The 25,318-nt window shown below is 34.9% G+C and overlaps 2 protein-coding genes across 5 annotated transcripts in view; one reads left to right on the top strand and one right to left on the bottom strand.

Annotated features, from left to right (window-relative positions):
- Positions 1-977: 977 nt before the first annotated feature.
- LOC306850664 (dnaJ homolog subfamily A member 3, mitochondrial-like) lies at positions 978-11,030 on the bottom strand. 4 transcript variants are annotated; one of them, XM_079386435.1, is made up of 12 exons: positions 10,800-11,026; positions 9,749-9,885; positions 8,942-9,025; positions 8,658-8,864; positions 6,078-6,230; positions 5,855-6,002; positions 5,704-5,768; positions 5,221-5,349; positions 4,295-4,410; positions 3,047-3,144; positions 2,870-2,972; positions 1,388-1,969 (listed from the first exon to the last, which is right to left on the bottom strand). In XM_079386435.1, exons 1-11 carry the CDS (start codon positions 10,993-10,995, stop codon positions 2,884-2,886), a joined length of 1,422 nt encoding a protein of 473 aa, XP_079242561.1. In that variant the 5' UTR covers positions 10,996-11,026; the 3' UTR covers positions 1,388-1,969; positions 2,870-2,883. The 4 variants fall into 4 exon arrangements, with proteins under 4 accessions (XP_079242562.1, XP_079242564.1, XP_079242561.1 ...); XM_079386437.1 differs by having other exon boundaries at positions 9,749-9,853; positions 10,800-11,023; XM_079386436.1 differs by lacking the exon at positions 2,870-2,972 and having other exon boundaries at positions 978-1,969; positions 10,800-11,030.
- Positions 11,031-12,007: 977 nt separating this feature from the next.
- LOC306849211 (coronin-7-like) overlaps positions 12,008-25,318 on the top strand; it is a 169,751-nt gene continuing 156,440 nt past the window's right edge. The window contains exons 1-6 of the mRNA XM_079384088.1: positions 12,008-12,189; positions 16,655-16,751; positions 16,855-16,935; positions 17,148-17,218; positions 18,655-18,838; positions 20,553-20,629. Of these exons, the coding sequence (XP_079240214.1) occupies positions 12,010-12,189; positions 16,655-16,751; positions 16,855-16,935; positions 17,148-17,218; positions 18,655-18,838; positions 20,553-20,629 (690 nt within the window). The 5' untranslated portion in view covers positions 12,008-12,009. The remainder of the gene's footprint in view (positions 12,190-16,654; positions 16,752-16,854; positions 16,936-17,147; positions 17,219-18,654; positions 18,839-20,552; positions 20,630-25,318) is intronic.

Genomic DNA, 25,318 nt, shown 5'->3' with positions numbered 1-25,318 from the left:
TATGTCCCAATCTTTTGGTTACATAAGTAGCTGTGTCTGTACCTCGGTCTGTAACATATGTGAAAGTGAAAAAAGTGAAAGTGACGTGACATGTGGCCAAGTACGGTGACCCATACTCGGAATTTGTGCTCTGCATTTAACCCATCCAAAGTGCACACACACAGCAGTGAACACACACCCGGAGCAGTGGGCAGCCATTTATGCTGCGGTGCCCGGGGAGCAGTTGGGGGTTGCTCAAGGGCACCTCAGTCGTGGAACCTTTGGATTATGAGTCCGACTGTCTAACCATTAGGCCACGACTTCCCCCAGTGTAACAGTAGCTGCCTATTACATAATTACAAACTGTAACTACTGTACTTGCTGTTCCACAGCTTACTTACATGTTCAGTACAATGGCTACTACTAAGTACAACTAGGTAATAACAAAGACTACAGAATACCCTTAAAGTCTTAGAGAGACTTTGGTAATGTGTATTATGGACACCTTAAAATAAAGTGTTACCGAAAATTCAATTACAACGTTAGTTTATAATTTCTTAATCATGTTTTTTAAAAGAATAATAGAGTTAAGGTCTTTGCACACTGAGTCGAAAATATTCATGTGTTCTTTCGTTTTTTTCCTTCATATTTGTCATCCTTTCATATCAAAATGCTTGTTATGGAAGTGTAAAGAAAATCGATTTTTTATTTATTTTTTTTTTTTTATGATGGACGAAAGTTTCGGAGGCAGTGTGTAAGTGTGATTGACAATTTATTTTAATTTTTTTTTAACGTGCGAACATTTCGGACAAGAATGTTGGACTCCGTGTGCAAAGACCTTTAAGCTCTCCTTGCTTCCATGGCAACCACGCGCTTTTCAAGTAAACGGTTTTAGCGACTTTACATACACTAGTGGTCATGAAAGGAATTACAGCTTTGGACAAAAAAGATTAGTAAGTGACTTTATCGAACTAGTCTCATATTAAATGCACAATTTTAAGGCTTTTGGGTTTACTTTAATATATTTAATGTTTATATGCAGTTCAGAGTCCTGTCACATTAGCTTCCATAGGTGTGTTAGTATAAACACGATTTTTTGTGTTTTTTCTTACAAACTGAAGGATGTTTAAATGATTTTCTATGGCAAATGAGTGTATCACAGAAATTATATAGCCTACAAACCAGCAAATGTCCACTTCTAATGATTCAGGATGCAGTTATAGCTAAACTTGCTATTACTGTAACTGTCCTACTATAAATATTGACAATTTTCTTCTATAGCAAACATAACAGAAGGAAAAAGCGATTTAGAAAGATTATGGTTAGTAGTTTTAAACCTGTTATTTGGTAAATCTTAAGTGTAAAATTTTATTTTAATTTTTTTTTCAGTGAAGTACTAGCAACATTTACCATTTAACAGTTTATTTTCTGTGAATAATGCACCAGAGGTTTAAAATACACACACACACACACACACACACACACCATATATTCAACAACAAAGTCATTTACAGTCATTTCAGACGTTCAGTGAGGTGTCAGCACAAACAAAGATCCTGAACATTGGACTTCATTATTCTGAAATGATATTGTTACTGAAGTAAAGATTTCCAATCCGTTTGTGAATCGCTTCAAAACATCAGAAAATGAAAGACCTGAGACCTGACTATGTAAATCCTTAATGTAAAATTACAGACCAAAGACAAGATCTATGGTTCACGTTGGTGCCAAGGCTGATATCACAATGTTTCAGGTAAGACGGGTAAATGTGTGTAGATCATATTCCTCTGGGATCTGGAGGGATCTTCTCTTAGAAGTCAATAATGCATCCACATATCTTCCTCATTTGTCGTTTCTGAGGAGCGTTCAAGATGAACTCAACGCTGCGTGTGTCCACAGCAGAAGACTCGCTTTCTTCTCTCGTATGTCCTTCAGGATCACTGTGAATCTGAATCTCCACTAAAGTCTCAATTTCCAGTGGATCTTTTACCTGTAAAAAAAACAAATACAAGAATGAATCTGAGATTCAATAGGGTTTTACAGTCTTTTAAATGCCACAGATGCTCATCTGAGAGCAAGAGATCCCAATCCTGATATTTAAAAGATGTTTATTTTACCCAATTTACACTATGAAAACTTAAATGTAAAAATATTTAGTTTATATTAATATTTGACATTACTTTTTATAGTACTGTATTTATTTACTCATTTATTTTAATATATTTGTTTATTTAGTCATTTAGCATATATTTGTATTTACTTATTTGCTTATACATGATTTGTTTTAATTTAATGAATCTAATATTTACTTTAATTTCGATTTTTTATATTCTTACTGTATTTAATTTTTTTAACTCTCTCTCTCTCTCTCTCTCTATATATATATATATATATATATATATTAGTGCTGTCAAAATTAATTGTGATTAATAGCATCCAAAATAAAAGTTTTTGTTTACATAATATGTGTATATATAAATGTACACACACACAGTATATATTTAGAAAATATTTACATGTATATATTTATATTCATATAATTTCTATAATATATAAATATATATTATTTATATTTTTCTTAAATACATAAATGCATGTGTGTTTATATATTCATAATAAATACTCTCAATACACACATACTGTATATTAACCTCTAATTTTACATTAAATGCAGAGCTGACTATATACCATTCATCTACTTATTGTTAATTTTAATATCTAAAAATGTATTCATACATTTGTAAGTGTCAATACTTTTTTGGAGGCACTGAATTCACAAACAGCCACAAACCAGATACTGACGCTCGAAAATAGCGCTTTATTCAGGTTTTCCCAATCCTTACAATCATTAAAAAGGGAGTTATATCTTAAAACAAATCATCCTACCTACCTGGTTTGTGGCTGTCAGGAGGAGCTAAACATTGTCTTTAATTTGGAGAAAAAGCCTTGGTCTTTCTGTTTGTGCCCTGTGCCGGTCTGATTACTGCCTCCTCCTGGACATAGACAGGTACTGTTGTAACATTAGCGCCTCAGATTCCAGATGTGACTAATTTACTGATGCCTGTACCTGTGGTGGTGCTGGTCACTCCATTGACGGTTCCCTCCACATCAGTTTCGTCCTCTGCGTAACTCATCAAGAGGGCTCGCTGCCGGTCTGTCAACATCCTGGATAAAAGACATACGGATGGATCAGTTTAACCTTAAACAGCAGCAAAACAAGTCCTTATGCAGTGTTTCCCACAGACTTGCACTCTATTTGTGGTGGCTTATATATGCAAATTCCTTCTCTGCCAGCAGGAGGCGCATAAACCTCGTTCAGACTGTCAGCCCAAATCCAATTTTGTGCATATCCGGATGGAATCTGATTTGAATAACTGGCTGTCCACACAGCATATTGCAACTTTTCAAATCCGATTTGTGCGTCCATAAACGCTCTTTCGTTTTTACTGAATTTTGTGCATTGGTTTCTATGGTAATGCCGTTCTGTTGTTATGCCTACGCTAAAAACAACAGTAACAGCAATACAGTTTGCAATACAGATGTTGTCTTTCTTGTGAGGCAGCGGCGGAAATACAGGAAGCTTGAATGCGCGGCTTTATTCTGTGCTGCCGTCTTTTTTTCTTTTGTCTCCGCTACTTTCAAAACACAAAGAGGTACGCATAGCAGTATATTGTTTTTTCCCGCTTGACTTGCACTTCGCAACGACACAAGCTTGTTTCTGCAAAGATGTTCAGCATGTTTTCTGCAAAAAGGTTTGACGTGTTTACGTTTTACGTGGCATGAGGGCGTGAAAAAAACTACACTAAATCCGATCTGACCGGTCAGATTTCCAGAAATGCGATTTGAATAGGATTCTAAACCACATACAAATGTAGCTTGAAATGGATTTGCACAAATCGGATTTCATGTAGTTCGTTGCCTTTCAGACTATTTAAAATATGATCGGATTTGCACACAAATTGGATTTGGGCTGACAGTCTGAATGAGGCTTTAGAGTGAGAGAAATAGGTTTCCCCGGTAACGCTGTACACAAAGCAGCTCACAAACACTGCTTTATCAGAGATTACATGCGAGATGAAATGAAAATGACATCCAAAATTTTCTGAAGACAGTCGGTTTCCTTCAGAAATACAGTGATATAAAAACACCTGCACCGGGTTTTGATTTTGAAATGTGCAGTGCTCATGATTATTCAACAAAGTCAAAGCCTTTTGGAAAATCTATTTGTGACAGTCAGATTTGATATAGTGGCGGGCTGCCACAAATAGCCTAAATCAATGTATGGGAAACACTTATGTCATGTGTATAAACTTACTTTGGGATTTTGATCTTGACGTGGACATAGTGGTCACCATACCCGTAGCCACTGACCCGTGGAATACCTTTACCAGAGAGCCGGATCCTCTGGTCGGCCTGGATCCCAGATGGGATCTACAAAAACATTCACTGAGTGAATAATTGTTTTTATATGCAGAAGAATATCTAAAATTGTAGATTAAGTAGATCACTCAAATGAAAATTTGCTAAATATGTACTCACTCTCAGGCCATCAAAGATGTAGGGGAGTTTGATTTTACGTTTGACAGATTTGGAAAAATTTAGCATTTTATCACTTGCTCAGCAATGGATCCTCTGTAGTGAATCGGTGCCTAGTTCAAACAGCTGATAAAACCATCACAATAATCCACACCAGTCCAGTCCATCAGTTATTGTCTTGAGAAGCAAAAATTGCGTGCTTATAAGAAATAAATCCATCGAGACGTTTGAACTTTAAACCATTGCTTTGGCCAAAATTTGAGTCTATAATCCATAATAACGTTTCTTCCAGTCAGTGAAAAAGTACATCCATTGCTGTACTCTCATATCAAAATCCACCAACATATTTAACTGGTTTGGACTGTTTACACTTGTAAATGGTGCTCGATCTGTGTGTATTTCTCTCCTGATTCAGACAAGATGACTTTTTCACTGAAGAAAGCAATATTTTGAATAGAGGACTCATTTTGTCCAGAAGCAACAGTTTGTATCAGCTTGTTGGACTCTCATTCTGACGGCACCCATTCACTGCAGAGGATCTATTTTTGAACAACTGATGAAATGCTAAATTTCTCTGAATCTGTTCCAATGAAGAAACAAACTCATCTACATCTTGAATGAGCTGAGGGTGAGTACATTTTCATAAATTCATTTTAGGTGAACTGCTTCTTTAATTTTACAATATGGTCATTTTAAATGTCCCACCGAAAGATTGACAGTCTCGTAGAGTCCTTGTGCTCTGACCGTGCCGCCCAGTATGGCCTGAGCCACAGAGATCATGACATCAGAGTGAATGTCAGCACCATCTCTCCTGAAGATCGGACTCTTCTGGACCTGAGAGCATCAACACAGACAATGAGTGTCAAATATACAAGCAAACAAACAGCACAGATGATGTGATCGGGGTTATACATGATCACAACGTTCCTGCATAATCCAGTCCATTCACTACAAAGAGACATCAGTCTTCAGACTGAGAGACTAATTAAGTACCAATAGTCCTTATATAGGGACAGAAAGCTCTGCCAAGGGCACACAGCAGATCATTTTAGATGGGTACATAGACATGATATCGACTGTACCTATATGCACTCTTATATATACCATTATTCATTCTGACTGGTTGACTTAAATGTAATCTCTACAACGCATGCTTCTGAAACCTGAAAACAGTGGTGATGTACTCACTCTGAATGTAATGAAGATCTCTTTCTTCCCCACAGGCATTCGGACCGTCTGTCCATCCTCAATTCCTGAACATCACAGTAAACAAACCCTCAAAACTGAATCCATTCCCTGAACTCAATGTCTCTTCACTGAAGAGAAGCACCTAACTCACCGGCAGGAACAGGCACCGTGATGGTCCTCCTCTGTTTGGTCTGTCCCGTCCCCCGGCATCCCGTACAGGGTGAGGTGATGACCGAGCCCCTCCCACCACAGCGCCGGCAGGTGGAGCGCATCACGAAGGGCCCCGTGTTCACCGTCTCCTGCAGGGACGAACCACAGATGCCGAATCATCAGACACATCTAAATGAGCTGGTGTGCTCGAGGGCGTCACTTACCATGCCCGTCCCGTTGCAGCTGTCGCAGTGCTGGATTTTGGATCCGGGCTCATGGCCTCTGCCGCCGCAGCGCTGACACATGTCCTCAATGTGGACCGTCATCTCCTTATTCACTCCTTTGGCAGCCTGAGCGAACGTGAGCTCCATCACATACTGTTAGCAAACAGAACAGGGGGTTTACTGAGCGTCTAGGGCTCTATGATTTCAATGATGCTGGAAATGCAGACAGAACTGCGGAACCCAGGTATAAAAATGGAATTTACTGTATAGCGCAGAATGTCATGGAATTTGACGCATTTTGAAATAAATGAAGCAAGCCTACAGAATAAATCACACTCAAAACCATGAAAGAGCATCAGTAATTATTAAATTCTTGAATAGATAATATATAAATTAATTAAAAATTAAAAGACTACTATTAAAATATGTTCATGTTCTGCGTGTCTCGGGACAGTTTTAAAGAGCATTTCACCACTGCAGTTGAATAAATCATACTAGCATGTCAAACACAGAAATTCAATGGTTTTCATGACAATCAGCAAAAATAAAAGTCCAGTTAACTAGGAATTATTATAAGGTGCTACAATAGGATTTTGCCGATATCCCGATATTTTCCAACTCATTTTGGCCGATACTGATATATTTCCTTTTGTTTGGAAGCAACACCAAGTCTCTCCTGTGTGGAAATTATTATTATTTTATGAAACATTAATAGATTTTAACATCCAAGTTTTAATTTATACAGTAAAGTTCCAATGTGTAGAACTTTATTTGACACCTCCAAAAATAAATTAAATAAATATCGCAATGTTTTATCGTAAATTAATGGTTATATTTTAATTTAACATTATTTTAAAAGGATTGATTAATTTTTGAAGTTTTCTGAATGCAATTAGACATCTTTAATGACTAAAATTTAATTAAACCATTAAAATGGAATCCCGAAAATTAATTGGGGGGGGGGGGGGGTATATATACACATATACACATATACACATATATATATATATATATATTTATATATATATATATATATATATATATATATATATAATTTTGGGGGGAATAATATATATATATATATTAGGGCCGGGACTCGATTAAAAAAATTAATCTAATTAATTAGAGGCTTGGAAATTAATTAATCGAAATTAATCGCATTTTAATCGCATATAAATATTTGACCTGAGAACAGTGAGAAGTAAGTTTTTTTATATGGATTTTTAAAATTTCCCACCCACAGGGCCAACCAAAGCGGTCTCATCAGCTTCTTTGTCCATGTTCACTGTGGTTTGTTTTTGGCTGTTTCTCAATATGTGTTCTTCAGCGATTTTTTTTATTTTTATTTTTATTTATTATGAAAATCAAAAAATGTACAAGCAAAATAGGCTTTAACTGAACAAACTTAAGACAGAAAAAAAAAAAATCACAATTTCAGATACAAGGCAGACACAACTAAGTTATATACATTGTACATCATTAACATCAATAATTAAATATGATGTGTTCTTCAGCGATCTTGCGTCCTTGTGTTCTCGTTCTACGTCATCATTAACCGTCGAAGTTCAGTTGCCGGATATGTTCTTGAAACTGAGGATGCATCGAGTGCAGACTTGAGAGAATCGAGCCGTTAGAAATGCCAGAAAACGCTGTGGGTGGCCGGTGTACGGAAGCCTGTAAGCTTTAAAGTCGCTCTCACAAATACGGCTCTTCAAGTTGAAAGTAAACATTTATCGTTTTGTTTTGGTTAATTTTAATAAAGTTATAAGACCCGGAGAAAGTCTGCATTTTTATTGGCATATTAAAATGAATCTTAACAGTAAAACATATAACGCTGTAAAATAAAACAATACAATTATATGAAAGTAATATCTATAATAGTATAAAATGTTTTAATAAGTTATGACATTTTGTAATATTTATTGTTCATTGGCCGTTTCTTATGCTGAGACTATGCGGTCAGTTAAGCAGGAATGCAGTACATCTCAGTTCTCATAAGTGTGCGTTCTGTGTTCTCGCGTCCTTCCGAGTTCGTTCTTCCAAGGAAGCTTGGCAAGACCGGTCTCCACCAGAACGCTAGTTGGTGCTCCAGTATAATCGGTCCGCCGAAACTCATCCAGTGAGAAACGTTCCGCGGTGCAAAAATAAGTGCGATTAAAATGCGTTAAAAAAATTTAACGCGTTATTTTTGTGTAATTAATTAATCTAAATTAACGCGTTAAAGTCCCGGCCCTAATATATATATATATATATATATATATATATATATATATACATATACATACATATATATATATATTAAAAAAATAAGATAAAATATAAAACACTTTTTTATTAAAAAAACTGGGAAAAATTTAAGCAAAATTGGGAGAATAATTAAACGAAATTGGAGTGGGAAACAAACTGAATTTGGGAAAAAATAAAATGGAATTTGGGGTTACATAAAACTGATTTCATAGAGCCCTTATTGTCCAGTGTATACTGAACACAAAAATATCAACAGCATGCTCCAATCTGACTGCTTGCTTTCACAATTCAATCAGAATCCCCTGGGTATCTCCAGAGGAGACCACATCTGACCTCTTGTGGCTGATCGAAGATGGCGTTGAAATCCCCAAAGCCTCGAGCACCAGAAAACTCGCCAAAGATCTTGCGGAAAAGCTCCTCGGGATTGATACTGCTCCCTCTGCTCCAGTACTGCTGATGTCCCGCGCCGGCCTGACCCGCATCAAATCCGGCAGAGCCGTACGTATCATACTGTTTCCTCTTCCCCTCGTCACTGAGCACCTGAGGACAAAACATTCAGTCACTCATTATTCCACACCGATGCCTGAACAAGCTTTCACAGAGCAAACGCTTCAAACCTCATAGGCCTCAGCTAGCTGTGCAAACTTCTCCTTCGCTTGAGGGTCATCTTTGTTAGTGTCGGGATGATACTTCTTTGCCATCTGAATGAGGGAAAACAGAAACACAAACTGTCAAATGCCAAAAATTAGACGTCACACTTTTTACTCCAGTGAACATTTCATCTAAATGTGGAAAATTCATCCAACACTAGAAATCTGCTGTTTATTATGTGAAGCTTTAGTTTGAATGCTGTAAAAAAAAAAAAAGGCCAAAATTTATATATTTATATTTAGAATACCAGCAAACACAGAAAACATTTTTAAAAGTATAATACTAAAAAAAAAAATTATTACTACAAATAGATTTAGTACTAATAAATATAATTCAAATATATAAATGATATGAGCATAGTATATTATATATTAATACAACAGTATTCATGTTATATATTAATGTACTTTTATACAATATATTATTATTAATCTATATTATAAAACAAACAGCAAACACTTAGGGGAACCTATTTTTGCAAAACAATTTGGGATTTTTCTGAGCTGAAAAACATACATAAATTTATGACGACATTTAGTTTGTCCTTCATTTGCTTTGCAAACCTAACAAAACAAAATATGAAACGACTGTTATAGCCAACAGAAAATGTAAATAATTTATATGTATAAAACATGCATCACCGCTAGCATTTGTGTAATTATACTTCTGACTCAAATCATAGTTACTAAAATACAACATTTTTGTGACAACTAGCCCCGGTCTCTATTCACAATAAGACGACAAACGCATAGTAGTCAGGTGTCTAGTATTACCTGGTAATAAGCTTTCTTAATCTCCTTCTGCGTGGCTGTGCGTGGAACTCCTAGGATCTGGTAGAAATCCTGTTTTCTAGCAGGAGAGCTGGTGTGGAACGACATCTTACAGATGACATGAGAAGAAGGGCTCACCGCTGACACACACAATACTATCATTACAATTATGAACAGCATACTCACTATAGTTTTAACACAGTAAAATTAAGTTTTATAACAAATACCACAGAAGAACCCTTCAAAAACCCTTATAAAACTGATACACTGCTCACTGAAGCATTTAGTAGTGTTTCCCCACATTAAACACAAGCCAATAAATAGTGAAATACAATATTCAATGTAAAGCCAGTAAAAGTGCAGCTAAGAATATGATTTTAGAAAAATATAACTTGAAGTCAGCCCCAATTTTAATTAATCAATTTATTAATTACATATATATGTGGATTATTTTTAAAGGAATAAATTACTATTATTATTGTTGTCGTGCTAATATTATTAAAGTATTAATTCATTATAAAATCCGTATTTAAGTAATTAAATAACTAATATTATTATCATCATAATTATATTTAATAAACTTTATTTTAAATTAATATACAATACATAACATTATAATATAAATAATAAAAATAAAACATACCGTGTATATATAAGGGAAAATATTAGCAAAACATTTTTGGTAACTTACATAAATTTGAAAATGTAATTTTAGCTTGTCCTCCATTTACTTAACTTACTAAACTGCAACAAGGTCAGAGAAGTTTCTGGAAACTGGGAGATTTCTCCTCAGATCCACACTCTATTGATTAGGCTGCTCTTGATCAAAGTGATCACGTGTGCAGGTGTTGATTTAGAGCTGAATGCAGTAACTGTTTGTGTTTGCTTTCTGACCTAACGTTACCAGTGAGCGTTTAATATCTTCATCATCATGTCCTCTGTCATATGAAGCATATATGTCATATGAAGTTGAACTCAGAGTTAGCTGTGTGTGTGTGTGTGTGTGTGTGTGTGTATTTGAGAGAGTGTGGTTTGATGATCAGGCCTCTCTCACCTGTCATGCCTCTCAATGTCACCACAGTCCCGGCTCCTCCGCCGCGCCGCGTCCACACCCGGCGGCCCGACAGCGTCGAGAGACTCCTGTGCGCTCCATCCACGCTGGACAGGAGAGGAGAGCAGGCCCGTCTGTGGCCGGAGGACACCGCCGCCGTGATCCAGCGCGCTGAGCAGCGAGCCGCGGAGCACGCCATCTTCGCCACTCACCGACACGAGAGCGACTGCGCATGCGCGAGCGGCAGACACATGCGCACTACTGTTAAGAGTGAGATTCTTGGTTAGTTTAGCCAGTCCTATCCTAATGAACGCGTGTGAGCTGAAGTAGAGTGGACGGGCTCGTGAAGATGAAGTTGAGGAATTTATTTCAGCATTAAACACAATACAGTGAAATACCATATACGATGCAAAGCCGATATAATTAAAATGCGTTATACAATTCAAGATGATCGTAATTCAAGATTATAATAACCTTCAGTTTGACTATTTAATGAAAAGAAAAATAAACAGGAAATTAACTGAATAATATAAATAAATTACATAAAAATTTCACAAAAAATAAATAAAAAATAACTGTGCCACACATAGACATAAATACATAGACTCCTCATTTATATATGCTATTTATTATGTCTATGTGCGGCACAGTTTTTTTTAAATGCACTGATATTGTCACACATTATGACTACCATTTTTAGACCTTTTTTTTCTCCAACAAGAAGGGTGATTGTCTTAACTGAAATAATAATAATGAAATTCCAGAAAATAGATGAAAATAGAAATTAACTAATAAATATTATATATTTATTTTTTACTTGAAATAAATACATTTTAACTGAAATAAAATAAACATAAAAATAAACTTATTTTATTTAATCTACATTTCACTTTTAGTTTAATGAAATAAAAATGAATCAAAATTAGAAAAAGAAATAAAATAAAGAAAATATAATAAAAAACTATATGTTTGATTTCTGTTAAAATGAAAAAATCTAGAGAACATTTATTTAGACCAAAAAAAACACAGTCACTATAAAAACTGTTACTACTATTCATATTTTAAAAAAAAAATAGTATTTCAGTGTAAACAGGGTAAAAAATACAGGGTAAAAAATACTGCCAATTTAATTTCTTCTTTATATAGTGGTAGTGCAAGCCTGTAATATATCTTGATGTATATTGATTTGCTGCAGCGCCTGCAGAGAGAGTCGATGGTTTGTAGATCTGCGCTGTGCGTCACAAGAAACGCACTCATTCAAACGCCCGCGTCGCGATCATCATCACAACACCGAGACACCCGGAAGGTTCAAACGCGCGGCCAGCAGCTCAGCATGAATCGCTTCAAGACGTCCAAATATAAGAACACCACTCCCAAAATCCCCAAGAAAGATGTGAGTAGAGTTCTGCGCGGCGCGGGAACGCGTGCGATGCGATTGAGTGTCTGGTGTTTTGGGCTCCGAGCTGAAGGAGTGCTGCAGATGCACTGATCCGCTCCAACTTCCTCCATCCTCAACTAAACATATGTGAAGGTTCATGCACTTTGATATGCACGATCACGAGATATTAGATGCATATGAATGTGTGTGATATGAGTGAGGATCATGCTGTCATTCGTGCTGAATATGTTATGAGGATGCATTCAGTATAGTTGCATTGGGATTGTTTGAACTTGATATGGTTTCGCTCTGATCTGCTCCGTATTTTACGTATTTGATTGGAAGAAGGTAAACAAAACGGCATAAATGCATAGAATAAATTCACATGACAAACAGGTCGTTAGGAAAATGTGGGAGAAATGCTAAAAAAGACGTTAAACGTTGTGAATGTAATTTGGTGACCAGCTTCACTGCGATAACCAAGGACCAAAGACTTCAATATGAAATAATTAAATCAGTTAATAATTAGTTAAACCAAAAGTTAAATATTTTAATTTATTTTATTAATAATTGAAATTATAAAATGAAGTACACATTAAAATATTAACACACATTTTTTTAAAAAAATCTCTGCATTTTAATAATTTTCTTTGCATAATAAATTGTAATTTTTGCCTCTTTTATTAATAAAATATCACAAAGGTCAACACTGTAAAATTAACAACACTGTAAAAAAATCCACCTTTATCTTGAGATAACTTGTAATTTTTAGTATAAATGTCAAATATTTAGCAATAATTCATATTTATTGTTTACAATAATGCAACATTCCAAGACAAATTGGTGTATTTTAATGATTAATTTGTTTATTTATTGTTTGAATTGTTTGACAGTAAATCAGAACATTTGACTTTTGGTTTATATAATTATTAATTGATTGAACAATTTAGTTGGGAGCCCTTCTGCACATTGATTTGTTGTCTTGGCACTTTTTCACCTGACTGCATAGTTTTTGGGTGATATAACTACAACTTTTCATATTCAAATCAGATGGAGTGCTCTGCAGTGATTCTGTTTTTTTACAGGGACAAACAGGCTCAGATCTTGTTTCTTGTCGTTATGTGTGGTGTTGTTAAATAACAGCCTTAGGTTCACAGTGAATGCTTTGCATGTCCGAGCTTTATATGATCACATGTGTTTGTGTGCAACCTACTGAAGCACATGTAGAAGTGTGTCAATGCATATAGACCATATAGATATAGACCAAATGTCTTTTTTTTTTTTTTTTTTTGATATAGGTGATTTATTATATATTTATCAGTCATGAAACACTGAGATTGTCATCAGGTTTTGCTTTATGACCCAAGAAGTGGCAACTCGGTACAGAGTGTCTAAACTGATTATCTCTTATGAGAAATGCATTGTCCTTAAAGAGATAGTTCTCCCAAAAATGAAAAATGTCATCATTTGCTCACCATCCACTTGTTTCTTCTGCTAAACACAAAAGAAGACATTTTGAAGAATGTAGATGAGCAAACCGTTGACTGTAGCCATTGACTTCCATAGTATTTTTTCCACACTATAGAAGTCAATGGGTGCCGTCAACTGTTTGCTTACCTACATTCTTCAAAATATCTTTTTTTGTGTTTAGCAGATGAAAGAAACTCAGGATTTTGATTTCTGGGTGAACTGTCCCTTTAAGACTGAATGTTGGATTGATGTTACAGTGTTTGGTGGATTTGGATCTCACTGAGCATGAATATAGCGTACAGTATATTATTTCGTTGTTGTCATTGGTCTTCACCTGTACAGGATGTCTTCATTCTGTCTTGAAGAAACACACTGTGTAAGTCACATGACACACTGTTAAAGATTGACAGGCGAATTTCCAGAGTACAAATCCAGCGGCATTAAATGTCAGTTTGTGGTGCAGAAGTGTAGCCGAGTGTCTGGATGCAAAACACTGACCGATGGTAAACGTAATGTGAGATTAGGGCAGGATGGAGAGTGTTTTTTGCCAACATATTATATTTTCATTCAGCAAGGATTATTGATCAAAATTGATCAAAAGGGACAGTAAAGACATTTATAATATTGAAAAAATAGATTTCGGTTTCAAATAAATGCTGTTCTTTGAAATTTGTTCATCAAACAAACCTGAAAGATAGATATATTTCAGTAGTTTCCACAAAAATTATAGGCAGCACAACTGTTTTCAACATAAAAAAATAATAATAATAATAAGAAGAAATGTTTCTTGAGCAATAAATCATCATATTAGCGTGATTTCCGAAGGATCATGTGACACTGAAGACTGGAGTAAATTCAAATTCAGCTTTGATCATAGGAATAAACTACATTTTAACATGCATTCAAACAGAAAATAGTTGAAATTGTAATAATGTTTCACAATATTACTGTTTTTATTAGTCCGATCTCACAGCAATTCGTACATGTTTTATGAGGTGGCTAATTCGCATGAATTCGTACGACTTCAATCGTACAAATTCATCCGATTTTTGCCAAATCGTACGTATTTTACAAGTTGCACAATTCGTAAGAATTTGTACGAATGACCTACACCTAACCCTGTCCCTAAACCTACCCGTGGGGTTTAGACAAATCGTACAAAATCGTACGAATTGCATACGAATTGATCATGAGAGAGAGTTGTTTTTACTGTAATTTTGATCAAATAAATGCAGCCTTGGTGAACAGAAGAGACTTCTTACAAAATCATAAATAAAAATAAAATTATAATAAAAAAAAAACCTTAATTTAATGAATGAATGAATGATGCATTTATATAGCGCTTTTATTGTGTATTGCCATACACCCAAAGCGCTTTACAATCATGTGGGGGTCTCTCCTCTACCACCACCAGTGTGCAGCATCCACTTGGATGATGCGATGGCAGCCACAGCACAACGGCGCCAGTGTGCTCACCACACACCAGCTACAGGTGGAGAGGAGAGAGTGATAGAGCCAATCAAGTGGATGGGGATTGTTAGGAGGCCATGATTGATAAGGGCCAGTGGAGGGAATTTGGCCAGGACACCGGGGTTACACCCCTACTCTTTACGAGAAGTGCCATGGGATTTTTAATGACAGAGAGTCAGGACCTTGGTTTAACGTCTCATCTGAAAGACAAATTCCAATATTCCAAAAAAAAATTTTTTTGCCGTTTTGTCATTCGACAGGTGAAAACTGTTTGGTCCGTGTGCTTTGTTACAACTGGTTTTGGATGGTTTGGGGCTGGATTTCAGGTTTAAGGTTTCAAATGCATATTCTCTGTGTTGTTTAAGAAGCCAGAGGCCTTATTTTCATCTTTTATTTGTATCTCGTCTCGTAATGCTCTGGCTCATCGCCTCTGGTGTAGGAGTGAGTGTGATTCTCTGTAATACAGCACTAGCTGAAGAACTCAAACCAGAGCAGGCGTTTGTCTTGGACGCCTGAGTGCATGTTTTCTCACAGACTGTCTTTTCTCTGGTCCAGATTCTGTAGATTGTGATGGTTTTTCTACAGCGGTTGCTCAAACACGCCCATTCTCTGCGTGTTGTTTCTTGTTGACATTCTGGAAGGATTTGAAACCGTTCAGCTGCTCTTCTGCATTTACTCAAGTATGTGTTGCACTGTTGGCGAAAGGAAGTGCTGCATTTCTATCCGTTTCCTCTTTCCTGTTTGTGATGAGTCAGATGAGTCGAGGGGCATCAGCTGGTTTGATTCAGTTGTAATCAGTGCCATCTTTTGTCAATGTCTCAAGACTTTTGGTGTGTTTCAGTGTTTTTTTGTATAGTTTATATTCTATCGATCTATCGATCGATCGATAGATATAACCTAATCCTATATATATATTTATATTAAAGTAGTTTTGTCTCTGTTAACAGTTTTTAATAGTTTTAGTTAACAATAACAATGTTGTTCTTTTGTTAGCAAAGAATTAGTTAAAATTATTTACTTTCTTTTTAATTTATGCTTTAATACTAGGGTTATATTTTAGTTATTTTAATTTTAAACAATTACTCATTTTAATTCTATATTTTTGATTTTTAGTAAGTTTTTATTGTAAAATGTATTTAAATTACATTATGCTTTTTATTTTATTTGTTATATTTTCATTATTGTTTTAAAGTTACTTATTTTAGGTTTACATTATAATTGTTATTTTTAGTAGGTTTTATTTTAACATTTTAATTGAAATGTTAGTAAGTTTATTTTAAAATAATTGTTTTCATTTTAAATGTATTTTTATGTCCTTTTTATGATTTAAATTTTTAGCAAGTTTTTACTTTAAAATGATTTTCTGTTTTTTTTATTTAGTGACTCAAGTGAGATGTTTAGAGATGACAGACATGTAGATTTGTCTGTGCTGTAATGAAGACATGTTGAATATTTCTGATCATGTTCATGTTTTCCTGCAAAGATTTGTCTTCATTTTAAGATCCCACTGATTTACCCATACTCCTGTGTTTCTGCGCAGGGCTGGATTGCAAACGTGCGAGGAGGTTCCTTCTCTTCTCAGGGCAACCACATCAAGTCCAGCTGCAGCCTCGTGGCCTTCAACACAGATCAGGCTGGTATGAACATCTGAGCTCCTCTGACAGCATTCACACGTCAGATTAAACACCACGAGAAGCAGTTTGTTTTGTGTTTGTAACTGTGTCTGTTGTGTCTCTGGAGGAGGTGGGATGGTCGGTCTGTCTTCTGTGAATGCCGCATCTGACGGGAAGTGGACCGTGACCCAGATTTCATGCCATGCTGGTGAGATATTAACAATTACAGGTCTAACTAACACACTTGGCTCATTCAACTTCATTTGGAGCAAAAATGAGCAAAAAAACTATTTTGAGCAAATAAAAGCAGTGTCCTGCTGCGTCAGGCCAATGTCACGGACTCACATTTCACTAAAAATAAACCCAAATGCTTGCAACCCATGTGAGTTTGTCCTAATTCTCTTTCTCTTCCCATCCCAGACCTCGTGACCGACATGGACTTCTCGCCGTTTGACGACTATCTGCTGGCGACCTGCTCGGCTGATGAGACGGTGAGTCACCATTAACCAGTGATCGCTTATTCTGAGCAAAACCTGACCGCTTCAACAGGAAGGAGACTGTCTGAGTCACATGGAAGATGAACGACCTTGTTTAGGGATGAGATCTGACACACTTAACCCTCATCCGTAATTGTATGTACAGATTCACAGGTTTAGTTTGATTTTTAGGGCTTTTTAGCTTCAAATAGTTTTTTCTACCTTAAGAATTCATTCCTTAAGAATGTGCAATGTGTTTATTATTGACATCTGCTGATATCTTCAGCTGTTTTGTCTGTTCAGCTTGACAACAAAACAGCAAACACACACACACACACACAGTCACGCTTAGGTTTGGTTCTATAAATAGTGTTTTTAGCAGCTGTATCAGGCTGTGCAGAGGTTGAGGAGGTCACTCTGGTCAGGGTTTGAAAGCTCAGCAGAATGAAGAGGCAGACCGTTCTGACAAATCATATTCCAGCACATCTGGCCTCCACCTGACATCTGGTCCAGCGTTTGTCTCACTCTGAGTTTGGCTTTAGCAGTCCGCTCACACAGTGAGAGCCGCTCAGTTTGGGATGTTTCCCAGGGTAACCACGCTTTCTGCCAAAATACCATGCTAAAATGTATTGTTACTCCAGTTGAACTGCTATATTATTGGTATCAGCCACTTCTGACGGCAGAAAATCCATTCAAATGACTGGAAAAAACCTCTTTTACTTCTTTAAGATCTAATATATCCCATTACTAATACATTTTCTTTTCTTTTCTTTTTTTTTCTTTTCTTTTCTTTTCCTTTTTCTTTTTCTTTTTGTTTTCTTTCTTTCTTTCTTTCTTTCTTTCTTTCTTTCTTTCTTTCTTTCTTTCTTTCTTTCTTTCTTTCTTTCTTTTACTTAACCTATTAAAATGTTCGTTTTTGCAATGGGATGTATTTCTGAATTAAACAATACGTAAAATATTTATTTATTCTTCAGTTTTTGTAATGGGATGTATTTCTGAATGAAATGTTACATTTATTTATTTATTTATTCATACTTCAGTTTTTGTAATGCATTTCTGAATGAAACAATATTGTGAAATCAAATCAAATATAGGTGCGACTTGATTTTATTTATTTTAATTGGATCTTAAAAAGTAGGCTGTAATATTATTATTTTATACATATATAATATTATTTTAGCATGGCTTTGAATGCGTCAGAATTTTATTAAAATAAAAAAGTATAAATTATTATTATTATTATTATTATTATTATTATTTTAATTAGTACACATTGATGACTTGAGCACCATTAGACCAGGGACATTTTTTTAAACTGTTAATGGGGTGTATTTTGATGTCATGTTGTGTTTAGGGGTATACCAATGATTTAATGGATTAAAAGATGTAGTGGATTTATTTAGGATCTGGCCCAGTGCAGTGTTTGGTCACGTATCTCTGTGTTGGTTCAGGTGAAGCTGTGGCGCGTGTGTGATCCGGATCAGGAGCAGCCCAGTAATGCGGAGGTGACTCTGAGCGCCGCAGACGGCCGTCTGGAGATCGTCCTCTTCCACCCTGCGGCCTCAGGGCTGCTCGCTGTGGCGTCTGCGAGGGGCGTCCAGGTGTGGGACGTCTCACGGGACGCCGCTCTGACAGGTAAACACACACCTTCTGCATCATACCTACAGCCATCACTATCAGATACAATCTCGTCTTTAATTACTTTACTTTAAGTGTTCACTTAAGCCCTATTCAGACGCTAATTGTTTTTCATGAGTTAACTGTCAAGTGTTTGTTAGTTTTATTGTTTTGTTTTATTGTATTTTAAAAAGTACTTATTCATCTTTATTTATTTAACTTTTCAAATTTCTTTAATTTTATTTCTTTAGTTCTCTCTCTCTCTCTCTGTCTCTCTCTCTATAAAGTGTTTTTTTCTCCACACAAATATGAACCAAATTACTTACTGTTGTTTTTTAGCAGGCAACAAGATTGTGTTGTTCACATCCAAGCAGATTTACAAAGACTACAAATCAGTTTGAATATACACATATTTTTTGACTATTAATGAATATTTCGTTGATTAGAACTCTCAAGAAGAATCCAGGCAGGTTTAATGCTGAAATGGTCTCGTCGTCTGAATCGATGAGTTGTAATTGGCGTCTGAATAAGGCAGTTCATGAGGGTTTTGTCTGCAGCATTTTTGTCTCTGCTGTGTGTGTTTTGTTTGTTTTGTCTCTGTGTTTTTCACTGTTTGGTTTGATCTGCGAGCCTCTGGTGGTTTCCAGGGCTGTGTTTGTTACGGTCCTCTGGGGTCTGGCGTGGAGCGGCTGAGGTAAATGTTTGAGCTCAGGAGCCCCTTAGAGCTTTGGGCCATGCGGTCCCGGGGCCCCATGATGGCTGCTGGCCTGCTCAATCTCTCATCTCACATCACTGTCTGCCTCCATCTGCACTCATGCGCTTGAGTCCCTGCTAGCCGTGGCTCACTCACTCTGTCTGTCATTGTACACCAGTCACCTCAAACAAAACCAATCCAGCGCCACATAACTGGATCTCTGAGAACAGGAGAAATGTTACATTACATTGTGTGTGTGTATAAATATTTTTTGAAAATGTAATTAACTACAATAACCATATAATTTATTTCTCTAATTTTCTTATAGTTTTGGTAAAACAGACGAATTAAATAGAATAAATAAAACCAATAAACTACCAGTGTTATTTTAGTATTATTTGCATACTACTAATCAATCAATCAATCAATCAGTTAATTAATTAAAATGTTTTTTATTTGTATTTTTTTATTCGTTTATTTTTAATTTGAGAAATGTATTTATTATTTTATAAAGTTTTTATTGTGATTCATTCTTTTGATATTTATTATTAGTTTTATATTCATATATTATTTTTTTATTTTATATTATTTATTATTTATATATTACATAACTGCATTGGCAATTGATTTGGCTCTTTTTATATTTTCAGTTTTCTTTTTTATTTTAGTTTTAGTAATTTTACGTGCTTTTTAAAAAAATATATATTTCTTTCTATTCAGTTTTTGCTTTCATTTCAGTTTTAATTCAGTGATTTTAGTGATTCAGTTAGTTGCCAAGGCGAGATTTCTAATGTAATTTTCAGATTTTTTTAAATGCTTAGTTTCTCCTCAGCAGCTCTCTGAGATGTGTTTGGTCACAGCAGCTTTTCCCAGTGCATTGGTTTGCACCAGCAGACTCTCCTGACGTACATACGCATGTGTTGTGCTCAGATTCCCAGCACTCTCATGCTTTTCCATGTGTGTCCTCCCTGATATCATGTCTGAGAGTTTGTGAACTTGCATTAAATGTTGATCTTCTGGATGTGTGTGTGTGTTCAGTACTGGAGCAGCATGAGGATCAGCTGCAGGGTTTGGCCTGGAAGGAAGACGGATCTCTGCTGGCTTCATCCTGCAAGGTAACAGCTCTCTACAGCACCGGCTCTTCTAGTTACTGTTTTAAAAATGGGTCTGTTCTGAAGGCTCGTAGACAGCAGGAAAAATCAGTGCTAAATGCAGTATTAAAAAAAATAAAATGCAGCTGTAATTGTGTGTAGTTGCAAAATACCTGTGTAAGTAAGCTTATTCACTTATAAAGGGAGACGTTTCTGATGTCAAAAGTGGCCTATTTTACAATGTTGTGAATATTTAGAATAGAAATAATTTATTATTATAGTATTATTTTAGTGACATTGAGACACTCTTATAGTTTACATGAATATTTTGAATGACTTTTTTTCAATTATTTTTTTTACAATCTTTTAGTCATTTTGGTCATTATTTGTACACTATCATTGGTGTTTATTGATATTTTAAATTAACATGTATTTATTTATTTATTCAGTTTATTTTAATTTTAGTTGGGAAGTTTTAGTAATTATGTGCTTTTTTTGTAATATTTGTAATATTTCTAGTTAGGTTTTAATTTAATTTTTAGTCATTGTGGTAATTTATTTATTTGTTTATTTATTTATTTATGCAGCTAGTTTTGCAGTTAACATTTGTACTTTTTTTGGTGTTTTTTTTTTTTCTTTAAAAAAATAGCTTTTTTTTATAGCTTTTTTACTAAATGAGAACATTTTATCAGTTTTAGTTTAGTTAACAGTAACAACACTGATTCAGTTGCATTTTTTTAATAGTGCATTTGCATACAACACAAACCCAGATTGCAATATACTTTAACTGATTTGATGGTAGTGCGCACAGAGCTGTTGTTTTCCTCAGACAGCAGCACATTCTCACCAGTAGATGTCGCCAGAGCGTGTGTTTTTCCCATTATGTGGATCATTATGCTGATTGGTTTTATTATAGAAACACACATTATGGACGTCCACAGGGTGAAACTCTGCAGAGCGTCCTTCATCAGTCTGACAGGATGTCATTACATCTAATCTGAGGAAGTTGATTGCATCTGGCCCCTGAAAATCTACCCTTCAGTCTATGCTTAATGTTAATTGCACATCAGCTGTTATTTCATTATGTAGGACAAACTCTTGCTGTAGCCAAACGTGTCAGTATGACACACGTCTGTGACTCATCTGAAAGGTTAAACCGCATGGCAGAAGAGTTGCTATATTTGGACACAAAGGTTTGTTTGGCAGGAGCAGTGTTTTGATTGAGTTTATGGAAAGAGCTTTGTTAAATCAACTGGAGGGAAACATACTGGACTCAGTTTGGTGATGGAAATTATTTTCCACTTAAATATTGATACTGCAGTCATCTTATAAAAAGTATAATAAATTAATATAAATATTTTAAAATGTATAATATAAATAAAAAATAATTAAGATTTTTATATTAATGTATTATATTAATTTAAGTTATTTTAACTTATATTTACATATTTATAAAGTTAAACATACTTTAATAAATAATATACAATAGTTAAAAAATATTATAAATTGCAATATAAATAATTTAATACATTTTTAATATTTGTATAGAAATGTATTAAATTATTTTAACTTAATATATATATATATATATATATATATATATATATATATATATATATATATATATATATATATACTCGTCAAATGTGTCAAATTGCTCCAAAATATTTTTTAAAAGATCAGTTGATTGATTGATATTAAGATAAATTAAGACTGCCAAAGTTAACGTATAACTTTTGAGAATAATAAATCTCATTTTACATTATTACGGTTATTTATACAACATAATCGCCGCATCTACCTAATATGAAAAACACACAGTCTGGTAGCTAGAGCTTCATTTAAATGATGGAGAAAACTTTGTAATGACTAATTAATTTACAAATCTAATTCAAATGGACACTTAATAAAATAAAGTTTAATGACTTTATTTATTATTTATTTATAGTAATTTTTATTTATTTTTCTGTTTATTCTATTTATTTTATGTATTTAAAAAAATGTTTGTTCTTTTTTATTATTCATGTATAATTGTTTCTTTTTTATTTATACCTATTTTTTATTCATTCTTTATTTATTTATTTATTTATGTATGTATGAGTCTTGAGACCACATTCACAGTTTGAAACCCCAAAACAACCCAGGTTTTAGTAATTTGAAAAGCAAATTTCATAATGTCATGTACCATGTTTGCTGAGAGCTGAAAGCACACCTGATTTAGGCGGCATCTACAGCTAGACTTTGTTGCATTTGAAGTATTGCAGAGAGAGGAGCGTTTGACCCAGCGCTAGATGCCTGGAGCGGTTGATTTAGCACCCTAAAACACAGAGTCTGACCCGGGTACATAGAGTTACTCTCAGCTGCCGCGATGGAGGAAATGGGGAGCGATCCATAAAGAAATAATAACAGAGCTGGAGAGCTTTTCCATCAGCCTGTTTAATGCTCTCAGAGGTGTAGAGCCAAAGGATGCTGGAGTTTATGGCTGCATGACGGATCTTAGGATTAGTTTATGAGGAAAAATGAGGCCGTTTGAGTTTGCACTGAATGCTTTGTTGAATTGTATTTTTTTTTCCTCTCTCTCTCTCCCCCTGCTTCTAGGGTAGTCATTCCTGTATTAACACGTATCATTTATATTGTGCAAAATACTGGACATTTATATACATATTATATATATACAGTGGTGTGAAAAAGTGTTGGCCCCCTTCCTGATTTTTAATTTTTTTTGTATGTTTGTCACAAAAAAATTTTTGTTTTTAATGTTTCAGATCATCGAATAAAATTTAAAAGTAAACACAACATGCAGTTTTTGAATGAAGTTTTTTATTATGAAGGGAAAACAAAATCCAAACCCACATGGCCCTGTGTGAAAAAGGGCTTGCCCCCTAAACCTAATAACTGGTTGGACCACCCTTAGCAGCAACAACTGCAATCAAGCGTTTGCGATAACTTGCAATGAGTCTGTTACAGCGCTGTGGAGGAATTTTGGCCCACTCATCTTGGCAGAATTGTTGTAATTCAGCCACATTGGAGGGTGTTTGAGCATGAACCCTTTTTAAGGTCATGCCACAGCATCTCAATAGGATTCAGGTTAGGACTTTGACTAGGCCACTCCAAAGTCTTCATTTTGTTTTTCTTCAGCCATTCAGAGGTGGATTTGCTGGTGTGGTTTGGATCATTGTCCTGCTGCAGAACCCAAGTTCGCTTCAGCTTGAGGTCACAAACAGATGGCCGGACATTGTTCCTCAGGATTTTTTGGTAGACAGCTGAATTCATGGTTCCATTTATCACAGCAAGTCTTCCAGGTCCTGAAGCAGCAAAACAGCCCCAGACCATCACACTACCACCACCATATTTTACTGTTGGTATGATGTTCTTTTTCTGAAATGCTGTGTTACTTTTATGCCAGATGTAACGGGCACACAGGGCCATGTGGGTTTGGATTTAAAAACTGCATGTTGTGTTTACTTGTGTTATTTTTGATTAATATTTAAATTAGTTTGATCTGAAACATTAAAGTGTGACAAACATGCAAAAAAAAAATAAAAATCCGGAAGGGGGACAACACTTTTTCACACCACTGTATATTTAGATGTTTTAAAAGATTCTATGTTGTTTTTATTTAAATGTATATATTTTTAAAATGTATACATTATTTTATTAAATAACTTTTTGCATTTGTATTTTATAATAATTGATTAAATATTGTAAACTTATTATTGTAAACTTAAATATTTTATATTGATTTATTACATTTTAATTTGGAATTATGTATTGAATAATGTTGTATTAATTTATTTTTTAATTGATTTATATATTTAATTTATTTTTATATATATATTTATGAATTTTAAATGATTTATACTTATTATATATTTAATATTTATTTTAATTTATTAAAATATTTTAAGCGTATATTTGTTTCAATTAAAATATTTGAATGTTAATTTATTAAATTTATGTATTTTAATTTTTTATATTTATTTTATATTAAAGTTTAAAATGATTTTTAATGTATTTTAAAAAAAATTTATATTAAGATTTATTTATTTATTTATTTATTTCCGTAAGGATTAATAAGGACAGTGCAATAGTAGACCAGAATTCATCCTAAAATATCAAGAGAGAAAAACAAAAACAGGGCAAAGTGGGAAATATGAAACTGGATCACAGACTGAGCTCAGAGGTTGTGGCCTCAGTCGAGTCGAGCTGTAATTTAAGTGAATAGACCTTTCAATCTCCCCAGATCCACCTTATTAAAGCAAACCAGCAGCGCCACCAACATGTGTGTTCAATTGCAGCTGTTTTCCCCCATTAGGTGAGCAGGAGAAGAGGAGTGGAGAGTGCGGCTCGTGACAGGCCTCGTTTGAGGCATGGACGTGCATATTTTACAACAACACAACACTCGCCACATGAACGCAGACGCTTTCATCCACAGCTACTCGGTGGACGGTTATGATTAAAACACGATCAAAGCATTAAAGCAGGTGTTGATTTATGGGCTTGTGACTGCGGATATGGGACTGATTGTGCTTTTGTGTGTTTTTGAATGTACATACTGTAGTATAACTTATTTTTAAGCTTTTTTTTATTTTTGCTAATTTTTCTCTGTTTATTTTCTTTTCAACTAGTAGACACTTTCACTAGATCCCCACGTTTAAAACAGTCAATGGCGTTTGCTAAGCTAAGCATCATTATTACTATTGCTAATATATA

This window comes from Barbus barbus (assembly GCF_936440315.1).
Source record: "Barbus barbus genome assembly, chromosome: 3".
Taxonomy (NCBI): domain Eukaryota; kingdom Metazoa; phylum Chordata; class Actinopteri; order Cypriniformes; family Cyprinidae; genus Barbus; species Barbus barbus.
The sequence above is the reverse complement of the archived record's forward strand: the minus strand, read 5'-3'. Positions and strand labels throughout refer to the sequence as shown.

Coding starts and splice junctions, on each gene's coding strand:
- LOC306850664 (XM_079386435.1), bottom strand. CDS start 10,995: ATGGCGTGCTCCGCGGCTCGCTGCTCAGCGCGCTGGATCACGGCGGCG. Junction 5,769..5,854: donor CACGGTGCCTGTTCCTGCCG/GTGAGTTAGGTG, acceptor TGTGATGTTCAG/GAATTGAGGATGGACAGACG. Junction 4,411..5,220: donor ACGAGACTGTCAATCTTTCG/GTGGGACATTTA, acceptor ATGTTTTTGTAG/ATCCCATCTGGGATCCAGGC.